This window comes from Camelus dromedarius, chromosome 32 (genome assembly GCF_036321535.1).
Source record: "Camelus dromedarius isolate mCamDro1 chromosome 32, mCamDro1.pat, whole genome shotgun sequence".
NCBI lineage: Eukaryota > Metazoa > Chordata > Mammalia > Artiodactyla > Camelidae > Camelus > Camelus dromedarius.
Window position 1 is genome coordinate 6,479,154 of NC_087467.1, and position 16,680 is coordinate 6,495,833.

Genomic DNA, 16,680 nt, shown 5'->3' on the forward strand with positions numbered 1-16,680 from the left:
TAGAGATATAACATACAACATGAAATATATAATTCATACTGCTGAACATTATATATGAAAGTTGTCAAGAGAGTAAATCCTAAGTGTACTCATCACAAGGAAAACATTTTTTTTCTGTTTCGTTAATGTTGTGTCTATATGAGATGATGAATGTTCCCTGAATTTACTGTGGTCGTCACTTTGTGACATATGTAAGTCAAATCTTTAAGCGGTACATCTTAAACTTACACGGTGCTGTGTGTCAATTATATCTCAATAAAACTGGAGGGAAGAAAAGAGTGGAGATGGTTGTAAAAGAGAAATTTTAATCTATGTTGAAAACAAATTTTAGGAGATAACATCCTGATGTTTCTCAGAAGCAGATAAATCATCGTGTTCTGTGTTTTCTTTCAACATAGGGAGCACCTGAGATCCTACAGACAGGTAACACGGAGAAGACGAATCCAAAGCCGTGTGCATCAGGTACACTCCAAAGTTCACCTGTGAACAAAACAGCAGCAACAACAAAAAGTTAGAATATTTTAGGAGTTCCAATAATTTTGTAAATAATACTGTTCCACTACAATTAAGTCAGCTCTTTAACAATATGTACTGGGAGTTGGTAAGTCCTACCTGTCGTGTCGAAGAAGGTACTGGGAAACAGGGAGCATCGTGATATCCTAGACGCCATTAGATTCTCCTCCCAAGATGCTCCTCCCCGTAGTCACCCCCCACCTCTTTACTGCTGGACCTTTTCTTTTTCCCCCTTCCTGGACACCCCGAGTTTCCCACAGGAGGCCTTCTTCCTGCTCTGGGCCTCCAACCACTGCCGGGCTGATGTCTGCTCTGGTCCCTGATGTAAAAGCCATTTTGTGAAAATACGGGGGACATTCAGCATTTCCTGTGAGCATGTGTAATGTGAACTAAGCTCTCCAAGTTCTCCACAATAAAGATGGAAGGTCCAAAGTGAAGAACTGTCTGAGTCTACTCAAGGTTTGTCATCAATGCAAGTGAGCCAGCAGGAAGACTTTGGAGGATGTGACATGTTCCCAGATCTGTTCATTCCTGTGCTAGCATGGGTTGGTCACCACCGTGTTCCAGCCCCCAGGCTGGGGGCTGGGGCCAAATTAATTCCTTAAGATTTGTGCACATGTAGGTGAAGACTACACAGGAACTCTCTGTACTCTCTTTGCAATTTTGCTGTAAATCTTAAGTTGTTTCCAAATTTTAAAAAAAGATCTGTGCACAAAAATTATAGTGATGTTGAGAAATACACATCCATGTACTATAATATTTGTGTCCACCCATCCCCTTCCTGGCAATCTGCAAGGGGCAGGCTCAAGGTCCCCATACCCCCAGTTGACATAGCTGCCTGCTGCCGCTGAGCAGACAGATATGTTAGTATAACACTCAAGTGCAACAGCTCTGCAGACCCCCTGTCCTCTATCTGTAAGGAGAGTTGTGTCAATCAAATACTGTGAAACAAAACTGTGGTTTTGGAGAAACACAGGGTACAATGCAGAACGTTTCCCCGTGAGTTAACTTGCCGGTTTATTACTGGAAAGAGGTGAAATGCTTGCATCATTTCAGTTAATGTTCAAGAATTGTTCCATGCAGTCGGACTGCTTACTTGGCTTTACTGGAATTCTTTGCAAACAAAAAGTCCTGACAGAAAGTGCAAGCCCAGAAATTAAAGAATCTTCCTGGTTCAACTTTTATCACTTGGAATCCACGAGAGCAACACTGGGTCATTTTAACCCGCGAGAAGATGACTGACACACTTAGTACAGTGAAATTTATTGAATCTTTCTATGCGATTAACCTATTCACCATAAGGAGTTTTTTTACTCTTCATGAGATTTCTGTGGCAAAGAAAATAATGATCAAGACAATAGAATTACTTTACTTCTTTACTTATTTCTTATTTATAGTCCTTATCTCTTCAACAAGATTTGAAAGTATCAAAAATACATGGAATTCTTTAAAGTGAGGAAATGAATGGAAAGGAAAAATAAGGCAGTGCCGTGGATGAGGTCTGAACCTTGATGGTGGCCCATCAGCCTTAGAATGGTCTCCCACTTCTAAAAATGACTCAGTACTATTAAGGATTAGTTCTGGTGTGGATCACACATCGGGATCTTAAAATGGAGTGTTGTATTTCACAATTACGCTTACCTTTCTCTCCTGCCTCTCAGAAAGCTTTTGGAAAACATCTTGGTTTCGTTGCCCCGTTTGCTGATCGATGCATATCATCTGGCATCTGTGACAAGGCCCCAAAACCTGGGAGGAGAGAAGGGAAAAGACAGCATTGTCATGAAAGTGACCAGCCTGCCACACTCTGCAGGGAGGAATCTGGCTCCAGGAGGAGCTGTTGTAAATGGCCGTCCCCTGGTCCATTTCAGACTCACAGAGAAATGCTCAAACTGCAAGGAGCCAGGAAGGGGCGCCTCTTCACAGGGCCTGCTAGGGAATCACCTGCATTTGTTTATCAGCTGAAAGGCTACTGCATCAGGGCTCTGTAGACAAAGGAGGGTGGTTGTGACACTCAGGTGGTTATCAGGGAAGGTTGGGCATCCTCCAGGGAAGGAAGGAACTGATGGGAGGACACGCTGGGAAGAGATGAACAGCCACAGACCGTGTTCTGCTGTGGTGGTCACAGATAACTCCAGACTATGGCACGTAACTCACACAACCGCACATGCTAACACACGGGGGCTGAGATCTGATATCACAGTACATAGTGGACATCCTTCCATGTCCGTTCTCGGAGAGCTACCTCATCCCGGAATTTTGCAGGTTTCACCATGGCCTGGCATTCCCGTGGGTTGATGCACTTAGCTCTTCTGACTGGAGCCATGTGCACAGTTTCTAATGCTTTGCTGTTATAAAGATCTTAATTCACATAACTCTCCTGCTTGAACAATGTCTTAGGCTAAATCTCCCATGATGAGATTATAAAGCCAACATAAATGCTTTTATGACTTGAGAATACCCAGTGAAAAAGTGCTTTCCCAAAGACATGTGCTAGATCTTTGTGCACTGCAACTGCTTCAGCACTGAGTATTATTATCAACAAACAGCTCTTTTTTTTTTAAGTCCAGTATTTTATCCTTGTTTTTTCTCTTTTTTTGGGGGGGGTGGAGGGGTAGCTAGGTTTGTTTGTTTGTTTGTTTGTTTGTTTATTTTTTAATGGAGGTACTGGGGATTGAACCCAGGACCTTGTGCATGCTAAGGACACAATCTACCACCGAGCTCTACCCTCCCCTGAACAAATATCTCTTAAGCATTTACTTTTTGAAAGGCATAATGTTAACTACAGCTTATACTTTTTAATGCCTTCACAGGACAACATTGGAGTATGATTTATTTAATTAACCTCCCTTTTATGGACATTCAGCATGTTTTCCAAATTTTCATATTTATAAAGTATTGTAGTAAGTAATTTTGTAATATGCCCTCGCATAACTTGTAAGGGTTTTTTTTTAATGGGATAGTTTTGTACCAGTGGAATTATTGGGTCAGAAGACATGCATATTTTAACTTTCATTAATTGATGTTTATTAAGAATTATGATCCAAAGAAAGCAAAGCATCTCAGAAAGGTTTTTAAAACAGTCTTTCTTGTATCCATGTCCCCAGGTACAGGACAACTTACCTGTTGCAAAGTAACTTTTCAACAGTGATGCTAGTTTATTTGCAGTTTTTCTCTCCTTTTCCTTTTTTTCTTCCTTTATTTCTCCCCTCCTCTCTCTCCATCTGTCATGTATTTAGTGCCTACTCTGTACCAGGCAGGAGATGTAAGCAAGTGCTTTTAAAGCAGGGCATGGACACAGGAATAGAAGATGAAGAAGAGAAGAGTAGGTCAGGATGGAGGGAGGAGGAAGGCTTCTGCCAGAGAGAGGTCTGTGGGAGAGAAGAGACATTGTTTTGCAAGGCAGAACAGCTTCCAGGATAAGAGGAAGTTTGGAGAGCTCAGTGGATACAAAAGATCTTTGGGACATTTTGTATGTGTGCCACACAATTTATCCCTACCCGCAACCCCAGAACTCTGAAATCCTTCATTAAATATGAAATTATTGTTTACTGTTTTTCTGGATGTTAGAGTGAGTGGTGTCCCTTTTGAGTGCTGTAGCCCCATTATCGCTGGTTGGTACAAACGGCTAATAACTGCTATTATTACAATCATTTCATCGCCCGCTGGAGAGCTGGGCACATTCTGTGCAGATGACCCGTCCTTCCATTCCCCAGCCATTCCTTAGCTTTCCTGTCCATTCGTTCTGTCCACGGCTGTGGAGCACTGACTCTGGGTCAGGACTGTTCCAGGCTCTAGAGGAACAGCAGGGAACAGAGCAGACTTGGTCCTCGCCCTGGTTTGCTCTGAAGAAATAAGTAGGCGCCATGCAGAGCATGACCGTGTGCTCGGTCAGGAGCATCCTTTCCAAGGAGGTAAATTCTGAGCTGAGGCCCTGAAGGAGCCGTAGGAAGAGTGTGCCAGGCAGACGGGACGCCAGGGCACAGGTGCTGAGGCAGGAAGCGTGGCTTGGGTAGGGAATGGAGAGAGAAGGTCCATGTGACAGGCAGAGGCAGAGGGAGAGGGGTGATGAGTCCAGGGAGATAGGAGGGGCCACAGGGGCCAGGTCGCAGGGCCTTTTCCGCCCTCGTGAGGAAGTCAGCTGTAGACTTCAGGTTTGGGGGCCCAAAGCCTGGTGGCCTTGCCTCTGACGGCCAGCTGCCCTTCAGCTGCCAGGAGGCCGGAAGCAAGAGTGCGGGGAAGAGGTGTAGCCAAGGGCACTAAAGGACCGTGAGGCATTTTGGCTCTTCCTCCAGGAGCGGGAAAGGCCAACAGGCTTCAGGAGGATGAAGGTCTCAGAGGCACACATGTTGCAGGCGCAGAGTTTAAGCCGAGACACAGCAGTCAGGTGGAGGCAGCACCGAGCCCTCCATCACCTGTGCGGGGCACGTTCCCTCTTCCTCCCGGGAAACTGCTGCCCCCCTCGGAGGAATGAGGGATGGGTCATTCCAAGGGGCACCCAGAATGCAGACGTCCAATACCCTCCTGCCGAGAGTCAAGGGCAGTGGTGGGATTCCCTGCTACCTGCAACCATCCCAGCCTAGGACTGAGGTCAGTCTCCATGGGTAACCCTTGAGGAAGGATAATAGAACTTCCTGGAACTTACTTGGAAACGCAAGGAACCAATTGAAACCTCATCCCAATTCTCTTCTTCGAAAGCCCTTGTCCCATTGGTAATAATATTGGCACGGAAACGTGAGATGAGATCTTTCATTGGGAATAATTCTTCCTTTCCATTCTCATCACTGCTAAAGACACACCAAAAAGAGAAAAGGGGAGAGGGGTGGACAACCACACTATTATAATAATTCGACATTTCCACCCTTCAAAATGCCTGAATTCATCAACTGTACTCTGGCCTGAGGCCTAGATGATCAGAACAAGCTTTCACCATGAGTGCAAGGCCAAGAGATACACATCTGTTAGACAGACCTCCATGGTCTCCCCTGGAATATGGTCCCACCTCCACAGAGAGGCCCAAAAGAGGCAGTGCAAAGGGGAAGCAGATCTTTGCTGAGGAGATGAAGGACTCTGGAAACCCTTCAACAGGGGTTGAGTGAATAAACTTATGAGAAAATACCAACTTTACAGGGCGAATCAGGACAAGGTGCTTAAAGAGTGTCAAACAGGCTTCATTAGCAAGGACCTAAAAAACACCAAGAGCTCACACTCTTTTGGATATTAGAACATCACAAAGCAACCCAGAGTATACATGGGAGGTTTGAGAATTTATTTACTACAGAGAACAGATCCGTGGTTGCCAGCGGGGGGGGGGGGGGGGGGGGGCAAAATGGGTGAAAACGGGGTCAAAAGGTACACACTTCCAGTTATAAAATAAACAAGTCATGGGGATGTAATGTACAGCATGGTGACTATACTGTATTGCATATTTAAAAGAAAATAAATGATAAATAATAAATAATAAGAAAATAAATCATCTTAAATTTCTCATCACAAGAAAAAAATGCTGTGGTTATGTATGGTGACAGACGTTAGCCGAATTTCTGTGATCACTTCTCAGTATATACAAATATGGAATCACACTGAACACCTGAAAAGAATACAACATTGCATGTCCATTATACCTTGATAATAAAAATATTGTATTCTCTAACTTCCATCTTCTTTGCAGCTTTAACTAAGCATGTGCTATTTTGGTAATTCTTGGTTGACATTTTTGTTTACTACCATGAGGTACCATGAAATGGCTCCCTGCACCTCCATGCACTCCTTCCTCTGAGGTTAAAAAAAAACAACACTGAAAAAGCATCTGAAGACTTCAAGAGAAGAGCACCCGGTATGACCCCATTAAATTTAGTTCACGGAAAGGTGAAACTGTCAATGGTGAGAGGCCGTGACAGTGGCGACCTTCAGAGCGGCTGACTAGGAGGGGCTATGAGGAAGGGCTGTGGGGACTGGAAACGCTCTCTGCTCCAACCAGGTGGGGGTTACATGGGTGTGCACATCTGTAAACATTTGCTGAACTCTGTACTCATGATTTTTGCACTTTGTTATACTGTAAGTAAAAAAATGTTAAATTGGGGGGAATCCTCGAGCATGACTGGAATTTGCCCTGCAGAAAAAGGCTCTAGGGGAGAGTAAAGGGTCCCATGGCCGTATCCCAATCCCCTTCCAAACTGTGAACAGAGTATGAAAAGCCAGGGACCAGGGTAACAAAGTCTAGCTTTGCTACTAATTATGTGCAACTCCCATGATCCATAATGGCTGCAGGGTCCACACCGGAAATGAGAGGGTTAGCACTTTCCAGTCCTGAGATCCTTTGATTCTCGATTTACCCTCCAGGTTTAAAACCCTCCCTCTATGCTTTGTACAAAGGAGAGTTTTACGTCCCAAAGTTTTCGTGGTCAGATGTACACGATTGCATCATCAAACTGAAAATAGAACCATGGGCCAGCCAAGGCTGTTTCTCTTACGCTTGACCACCTGTTCTTCCTACCCACTGCTTGTCAACCCTACGCTAAACCAACTGATAGGAACCAGGTTGCAGCAAGCCTGTCCCCACCTCCTGTCTTTCCATACCAAGAATTCCAGAAAACGGCAGACTTGATCTCCCCAGGGAGAGGGTCACTCAGTGCCAGGAAAACTCAGTGAACCCCCAAGGACCGGGCAGCTGCATCACACTTCTGCTCCCAGAGAGGGCAGCTGGACCTCGGCAAGAGAACACTGTTGTATGTTTTTGCCGATGACTGTAGACAGGAATTACTACAAATGGTCCATCTTTGTTGTTTTTATTGAACTATATTTGTACACGTCTGTGTGTGTGCACACACGTGCCCAGGACCACAAGGCATGTGAGTGTCACGGGAGTCACAGGCACGGTGCTGACAGGTGTGGACCACGAGTGATCGGCTGGTCCCAACCCTTACTCAAGAGCTGGGTGATCTTTCTCCCCAATTGTCTGATGACCTTGGGACTTCAACTTCCTCTGAAGAACAATGAGGAGACTTAGACCAACAAAGACTCTTAGCACTGACCCTTCCAGAGCCCTTGAGAAAGAACTGGTGGGAGTGAGCAGGCAGGGTGCTAGCTCTGTCTGATGATACAGACAAATAATATCTACAATTACAACTTTTAACAGCTTTCATAGCCACTCTTCCCTCAGTGACTGTGGAAGTAAGGCAAAGGTCCTAGGGGCAGGGGACAGTGGGAGGCTGGGCAATGCAACTGGGTCAAATTGATGGCAGTTCTACTAAAGTAAATGTTAAGAATTAGAATGATTAAAAAATGAGGATTGGGATTCTCCATTAAACATCTTGAGGGCATGAAGAAGGACACTGAAAGATAAAGGAGAACCCTCTAAAAGAGTAAGGGAAACGTCTAAAAAGTCTGGGGACATCTCTGGGCCTCAGTTTCTCAATGAAGGGTCTGGACTCATGATTCTCAGAGCTTTCCTCCCCAGACAAGTGACCAGCTCACTGCCAGGGGCAAGCGGTTACACCTGTCTGCTCTTCCCAAGGTAAACAGCAAATAGTAAAGGGATCTTACCTGGTGCTTAATTGCTGCTGAAGTTCCAAAACACTGGATCTGTTTACCAGCAGATACTGGGCCTCATTCACCAGAGAAAGGGTGGCTGTTGTACAAGCAGGTTGATCTAAAAGTGATGGAGCAGTCAAAATAAGAGTTGCCAGATAAGGAAACAACCTAAGTGCCCATTGGCGGATGAATGGATAAGGAAAACATGGTTACACACACACACACACACACACACACACACACACACACACACACCACACAATGGAATATTATTCAGCCATAAAAATGAAATCTGACCATTTGCAGTAACATGGATAAATCTTGAGGGCATTATGCTAAGTGAAAAGTCAGAGAAAGACAAATATTGTATGATCTCACTTACATGTGGAAACTAAAAAAAGCCAAAGCAAACAAACAAAGTAAAACATAACAAAACAAAACAAGCTCATAGATACAGAGAACAGGTTGGTGTTTGCCTGATGCAGGGGGTGGGGGAGAGCGAAACGGGTGACGGGGGTCAAAAGGTACAAACTTCCAGTTATAAAATAAATAAGTTTGGGGGATGTAATGTATAGTGTGGTGACTATAGTTAATAATACTGTACTGCAAATGTGAAAGTTGCTAAGAGAGTAAATCTTGAAAGTTCTCATCATAAGAAAAAAAAATCTGTAACTGTGTGATGACGGATATTAACTAGATTGATTGTGATGATAATTTTGTGATATATACAAATATCAAATTTTTATGTTGCATGCCTGAAATTAATATAATGTTGCACATCAATTATCCCTAAATTTAAAAATTAAAATAAAATAAACTTGAAAAGAAGAGTTGCTTGCTTGGAATGCAAATGAATTGTGCTTCCATTGTCTTGCATTTTTTAAAAGTAGAGACTATTTTTATAAGGGAAAAAAATGGTGCCCTGGTAATAATAAAACTGTTCTCAGCATGGCTCAAGCTTCTCAAAAACAGAAAGAAAATGAGCTCCTAGAATATTCTGTTAATAATCTGGAAAGAAATAATAAAATGCTGAAGTTAAATTGTTCCAGCAAAGGAGAGCTGGAAGCAACACTTAGAAGGTCATGGGCCCAGGAAGATCTGCTGAATCTGGTCAGGGAATCTAGTCAGAGAAAATCTGGGTTTTGCCATTGGGCGAGTGTGTAATGTTGACTTTGGAAATAAATAATACAAGTTTTTAAACTACTGAAAGGAGGGGGGAAAAAAGAGTAAAAAAATATCCAGGCCGTCCAGAACCAGGGCGGCCTGTCATCCAGGTTCCATCTTCCATTTGTTGTGCACGCCACAAGACATTGATAAAAAGGGTTGTCTGGACCCCAACCAAGTGAGCTGGCTCCAGAGCAGGTCTGTGGACGTGGGAGTACCTGAGACTGGAGACTTCCAGGAGAATCGCTTTCTGGATCCTCCACTTCCATGTCTTCTTTGCTAACACGGCCCTGTCGGAGAAGGAGGTACAATCCCAGGCCCCTCACAAAGGCCCTTGCTCACTCTTCACAGGGCAAAGGCTGCACCTCTCCTAGGGCACGGGGCCCCCGGGGACTGAAAATCTCCAGGGTGGAAAACAAAAGCCCCATTCAAAACCCTGGGGCCTGTGCTGAGAAAATGGAAGTCTCTAAAGCGTGGATGAATCATTCTCCTGTAGGTCAGGTGGGTTACAATTCTCTGCTGTTCACAAAAATGCCGGAACTAATTAAGTTGTCAAGTGACAGATGATTAAAGTCATCTTAATGTTAGATCTCTGTGCCTCAGAAGAAAGGTTTGAGTGGCAGTGTGTTAACCAAACCCCTTCAGCCCCAGCTCTTTAACTGACTAAATATTTTTCAGAAGAAAGCCAGTGCTGAACACCAGCTATTCTGACTTAGGTGACAGTCATTTACGGACACGGGAATTAACAGCATGAGGCTAACCATCTTATTAAGAGATTCATTTTCAACAACTTTTCTCTTTATGTTTAATAACTATTTTTCAGAATTTATAAATTTTCTTGCTTTGATCCATTGTATATTGTTCAAAATTATAAGACCTCAACATAGAAAAAACTTCCTAACACCAAGACTCAACAATCCCAGTAAACTTTAAAAAATGTTATACATTTCATCTTACGTATCATTTTAGTTTCCGGTAAATATAATAGGGTGGTCAAGGAAAGATTTTTCAAGCATAAAATATATAACACAAAGATAAAATTCCATCAAGGAAGTGGAATGGAAGTACAAGTTAAAGAAAGAAAAGGAAAGAAATATTTCTGTGCATTAAAAAATAATTTGCTCATATACACTGATTTGTAGACATAACGCTACAGCACGCTTAATAGTAAAAGTGTAAACATAACTTTTATATGCCCTGGGAAGCCAAAAAATTCGTGTGACTTGCTTTATTGCAGTGGTCTGGAACCGAACCCACAATATCTCCAAGGTAAGCCTGTATGTTTACAATATACTGGAAATCACATCCTTTGCAACTATTTTCACTATTTTTTAAAAATACAGATGATGGTGTAGAAATGTACGAGGTAGCGTAGCTTCAAAACAATTATTCCAAGGTGTACCAACAAAAAACATTCAAAGACTGGTAACAGTTCCATAAGAGACCTCGCCAACATAAATGGTATCCTCATGTAAAGCATTCACAAGCTGGCACTCCCTGATCCTGCATCGAGCAGGCGACAGATTCGCTCTGCTCCCACCTTTGCCTACCCAGGCCCCCACCTCCCACCAGGACAGTCACTGCCGCCGCCTCCTGGCCCCTTGGCATCCTTCGTCTCCCTCTCCATCCAGCCTCCACACCTTGCCAGGGGTGTCTTCCTAATGCAAGCAGCATCATGAAACTCCCCAGCATAGAATGAGCCCCCACAACCACCAGAAAATGCTTACTGACTCCACAGTAGCACCTCCTTTCTCCCTAGCTCTGCCCACCCACATCTGACCCTCCTAAACCCGTCTCTGAGCCCAGGAAATGCCAAGCCCTGCCATGCTGCTCCTGAGAAAGCCTCTTACGTCTCTCTGACTGGAAAACTCCTGCTTTCCTGTTAAGAGGCAACTCCAAACTCACCTCTTCCCTGAAGCCCTCCATGGCTCACTCCAGGTACAGATTTACAAGCCAGTCTCTCTGGGAGCCAATCACTAAGCCAGGTCATTCCTGCACAAACCAGTAGCGTAGCAACTATCCAGTCGTTCACTTAGTCATGTAGCATTTATTGAGCAACTACTATGTGCCAGATCTGTTCCAAGCACTGGGGATGCAGCACTGAATGAAGCAGAGAAAAACCCCTCACAGAGCTTATGGTCAAGCAGAACATAAGCAGAACAACTGAGTTAAATGCATGTCTATAGGATGTGACAAGTGCCCCAGGAAAAAATAAAAGAGGGAGTGAGCTGGGGAGGCTCAGGGAGGGGTCTGGTTCTAAGGAGGGCATTCAGGCAACGCTCCCCCAAAAAGGCGACCTTTGAGCAGACACCTGAAAACACACTCTTCTTCCCACATGGCACTGTTAGCTCACAGTGCTTCCTTCCCGGCTGTCTCGTTTCATCCTAAAACAGCTTAGGGAGGGAAAAACCATCAAGACTCTTAAGTCTACGTAGTCAAGGTCTACAGAAGTTAAGAACCACGAGGCCCAAGGACTTGCCAAAGTCTCACAACCCCGTGGTGTTGGAGCCAAGACTAGAAACCCAGGTTTTCTTAGGACATAGCAAGCTACCGGTGTTTTTAAGTAACAAAACTAAACTGCGCTTCTAAACAGGCAGGGCGGAGGCAGAGAGCCTGAGCAGAGGCAAAGCCACTGGCTGCAAGCTCACTTCGGCCTCCACGGGGTCATCCTGGAGACCCCACGTGGGTCCTGCTGGCCTGGGGGCCACTGCAGCACCTTTCTGCCAAAGGCAGACCACCCCCACTTTCTGTGCGTGAGCAAGCTGCCCTGTCAGTCCATTTTGTGGGCTGGTTTTGATGTCTGCAAGATGTCAGCCCAAGTTCCCGTCCCCTAAGAAGCAATTCAAAATGTGATACCTTTGCCATGTTTCCTCCTTGCGCTTCTTTGAAAGTCTGAACTTTGCTTGATCAAGTGACATGGACGGCCAAAAAACTTAGACAACCAGCTTGAAATTTTTTCTCCACAATCGTAAGTATTCACCCTGGTTGAAAAAAAAAAAAAAGGAAGGAGGGTGAATGTTATATAGTATTTCTTTAAATAATCAAAATAGCAAAAAGTTAGATACTACAATATAATAAATATAATGTAAAACATCAAGCCCCGAGCAAGATGGAAACCTAATGTGACAGGTGTGCTCAGGAAGCTGCAGAGAGATTTCCATGACACGGGAAGGCCTGAGATCTGGGGCTTGTGCAAGCTGTCCCCCGCCTCACCCCACCCCGCTCCACACCACACTGTTCCAGGCTCTGCAGGGAGCAACACAGACAGAGTCCTGGTCTCTGGAGGTCAGCATTCTAGTAGGAGAGACTGAAGATAAACGCTGGGGGAAACATTAATGAGTCGAATACAGCAAAGCAAGCAGAGAGGGAGGAGCTGGTTTCTGCGGGAAGTTAGGCGGCGGCTCTGAGAAGGAGGCTTTTCAGCAGAGACCTGATGGAGGTGCCGGATGAGCCCTGCTGCGGTAAGACAGGGGAAGAGCATTCTAGGGAGAGGGCCCAGCAAGGGCAAAGTCCTGAGGTGGAGCTTGGGAGGTTTGAAGAATGGCAAGGAGCCCCGTGGTGGGTGTGCGAGGGGGGAAGCGGCAGCAGGCTGGACAGAGGGAGCAGCGGAGGACTGGTCAGCCGCACAGGGCGTTGCTCCTTCCCGGCTCTGAGCCACCCTGCAGGCGGACCCGAGGATTTCACCCGCCGCAGCCTCACCTGTCCGCACAGACCTTGCTTTGGCAAATCTGAGCCCGTTCGCTGTTTTCCTCAAGAGGCACCTCTATAGGCTCCATCCCTGATGAACGAAGTTTAGAGACAAAATTACCATAGTGCAAAGAGAAGGAGTATGTCCAAAAAAGTCCATTATCTTGAAATATACAAGAATTTTAATGACCCTGGAAATTGGTTAAATCAAATAAGTGGCCAGGTCTGGGAACTCTCTTGATAACACAGAGATTCTCTTTATCATAATTTTTTTTCCAAACTCACAGAAACATAAATACATACATGTATGCATGTGGGGTTTTTTTCAATTTGTTGACTATTTTGACAATTTATTTCTTCATAATCAGAAGTACAAATGTCTAGCAGACTAGAATTTCCATCAGATGAGTAAATTTTCTCATAGGTAGAGAAGGTGGTAGGGTAAACAAGAGACAGAACATGGGGAAATAATGTTAAGACTCAAATATTTAATGACATCAGAGTAAGCTAATCTCATACATCCATCTCCATCATAAGGACATGGCTGCCTCAGGAAACAGACAAATTACAAATGTCCCTTGCCCAACAGGCTGGCAGCCCAAGTCCCCATTCTTTGGATTTCTCTTTGCTGTCTTCTGAGCTGACCACCCTCCTGTCCACAGACTTTGTCCAAAAGAGGATACAATAAAATGAATGATGTTTCCATTCAATATCAATAAATTCCTCTCTTCCTCATTATCGGTACCACCAACAGCGTGTGCACTGAGTAGCCTTCTTGTGGAGGACCCTGCACTGGGGCGGCCACAACCATAATCCCTGGGAGGCTAAATTCCTTTGAAAGATTTCTCTACCTCTGATGGCTCCACAGCCTGACCTCATTGCAGCCTACGCTACCTTAAGCCTTTAGAAACAGGCAAGCATGAAGGCTCGCTCTGTAAAGAGGTCAGCAGAGTGTCAGTTCTCAGTAGCCCCTAGGCACCAACATCAAATTGGACTCCTGCATCAATCATCATTATCGCTAAAAAAAAACCAACCCAAAACAACAACAACAACAACAAAAATCTGTTACTATCTCAGCAGGGTTGGGAAGCTATCCTTTTCTAAAAAATTGTTATTTTGCAATAACAACATGCAAAGTAGTGTATAATGTATGTACATAATGGTCTAAAGAATAATAAACACTCAGTACCCAGTACTCAGCCAGAGCGGTATTCATTCTTTAAATAAAACAGAATAAGACATGCAGCAGAAGCTGAAGGCAACCTATCCAAGGCCACTGAAGAGGGGAAGACCGCTGATAAAGGCTGGCGCTGCTGAAGCCTTCTGCCCCCTGCACTCCTTCTCATCCTGCATGAGTCATTAAAAATAGAGGGAAAGGCATGAAGCCACGACAGCTGAGTAGAATCTGTGGAGGCCCCTACTCTGTGGACTCCTCCTGTGTGGCCCCCCCGTGTCCTCCAGCCCTCTCACCGTCACCAGCATGACCCAACCTGTCCCTCAGCAAGCACACGTCGTGCACACCCGCGTCCCTGCTCCCCCTGGTCCTGCTGCACCACACAGCACAGCAGAGCTCAGCAGGCCGGTGCAGCCATTCCCACTCACGAGCTTCAGGCCATGATTGCTACCCGGACCCACCCAGTCACGACAAGCTGCAAAGACAGAGAAGCCACAACTGGTGTGACAGGTATTTCATCAACTCAGTCCCCTGCTTGTCCACGTCTTACACAAGCACGGCCAGTTCCACACTCCTGCCCCTGTGTGGGGAAGGCCAGAAGAGGTGTGAATCCAGAATGCTCCAGAAGTTTACAGAGGGGATGTGCCGTGCTGAGTGATTATAGATGCTGCCATGTCAAGAGGCTGTGTGTGGAAGAATGGGACTGCACCAGGTGTGCACCCGCAGGGGGGAACAGTAAGGCGAGTCCTGGGGCATCAGGTACGAGGAAGTAACCACAGCAGGGTGGGGGGAGCACCGCACGTGGACAAGGGCCTGATGGAAAGCCACCCCTGGGCAGCCAGCCTCTGGCATAAATCACACAAAATCATAAATATGGCCCTCAGATGGCTTATAAAGTTCATCCCAGGCCTCTTGTTAAGGCAACAAAATCTGGGGCCCCATATGGATTGAACTCAAGGGGCCCCCAACAAAGTTCACGGGGACTGAGTTCATTCCATATGTTCTAAGCCCTGTGCTCAGCTCAGAGATACAGAAAAATAAAAGACTCCGATCTCTGGATTCAAGATACCTGAAAACTTTGGGAGCGACACGTCACATACATGAAACAATTATAAAGTCTTGTTTTAATGTTTATTATTTAGGGCCAAAACTTTGTCCTGCCATACATTGCCAAAGGATGCTCTTAGTCCACCCACGGTGCTGGATGTCCCTACAAGTGAGCAGAACATCTGACACATGTGGGGGACCCCACACCACCTCACAACATGCTGCTAATCTGAAGTGTAAGATATTTGGCTATTTGCTTTCTTTCTCTCTCTCATTCCTTATGTTCTGGGATAAACCCTATTTAGTCATGATATATATTTTTATGCTTCAGAGAATAGAAAGAGGAGTAATCCATTCAACTCTTTTTGTATGTTAATAGCCTGGGTACCCAAACTTAAGAAAAGTACAATGAAAGAAGGTAGCATCTCAATCTCACTAATATAAATAGGTATAAAAATACTAATAGAAATTAGCAGACTAAATCCATCAATGTATCCAAAAATTGCCAAATACCGTTTTTCTTTTCCCCAAGAAAGCAAGGATAGCTCAGTACCAGACAATCTACTGATGTAAGACATTACCCTGGTAGATTAAAGGGGGAAAACACAGCTAAAAGATACAGAAAAAGCACTTAGTGAGAACTATTAGTCACGATAAACCTTTTGGCTAAGTAAGAAAAGAACTGCTTTAGCCTGGTAAAACAAATAAAAAACCTTTAGTAAATATCATTCTTATTATTGAAACTTTAGGAGCATCCTATTCAAATCAGTAACAAAAAAAGGATATCCTCCATCATTGCTCCATGCAGTAAGAAGAGAAAAAAAGAGAGAGAGAGAAATAATACTTGGAAAGGAAGATATGAAACGATCATCCTTAAAGTCGATATGCCTATTTACATAGAACATGCAAGAAAATCTTCAGACCAACTAATGAAACTAACAGGAATTCAGAAAAAGTATTGAGTAAAACACTGATACACAAAAATGGAGAATGTTTATATTATAAAAATAACCAATTAAAACATTTAATACAAAAAAGATAGTACTCAAAATACTCCAATAAACTATTACATAACAAAAAATGTGCAAAATTTTTCTGGAAAATATTATTAAAATTGTGAAGTAAAGAAGTCAATGGAAAAAAATACTAGTTATATAGAGAGGACTCAATATTATATGATATAAATTCTCCTGAAATTAATTTATGACATTACAATCAAAATATGATTTCAAATATATGATTCTAGGGGGAGGATATAGCTCAGTGGTAGAGTGCATGCTTAGCATGCACAAGGTCCTGAGTACTGCGTCCCCAGTACCTACATTAAAAAAGATAATAAATAAACCTAATTCTTAAAAAAACAAATATATGATTACAAAATATGTGATTTTGCAATCAAAATTCCAACATGACACACCAATGAAAATAAAGAGATTGTAAAAATGGATAAAAAAAAGCATGAGCCAACTGTATGCTGGAGACAAGAAACCGCTTCAAATATGATATAGGCAGATTAAAAGTAAAATGGAGCCATAAAGATGGTGAAAAGGGAATTTACACAATGG

The 16,680-nt window shown here is 44.0% G+C and overlaps 1 protein-coding gene across 1 annotated transcript in view; it reads right to left on the bottom strand.

Moving 5' to 3' along the window:
- Positions 1 to 285: 285 nt before the first annotated feature.
- The window catches only part of MOCOS (molybdenum cofactor sulfurase), a 46,594-nt gene continuing 30,199 nt past the window's right edge, over positions 286 to 16,680 (bottom strand). Inside the window, exons 10-15 of the mRNA XM_031438945.2 lie at positions 12,907 to 12,985; positions 12,064 to 12,188; positions 8,056 to 8,161; positions 5,156 to 5,294; positions 2,155 to 2,259; positions 286 to 480 (exon numbers count right to left, since the gene is read on the bottom strand). Coding sequence (XP_031294805.1) covers positions 328 to 480; positions 2,155 to 2,259; positions 5,156 to 5,294; positions 8,056 to 8,161; positions 12,064 to 12,188; positions 12,907 to 12,985 — 707 coding nt within the window. The 3' untranslated portion in view covers positions 286 to 327. The remainder of the gene's footprint in view (positions 481 to 2,154; positions 2,260 to 5,155; positions 5,295 to 8,055; positions 8,162 to 12,063; positions 12,189 to 12,906; positions 12,986 to 16,680) is intronic.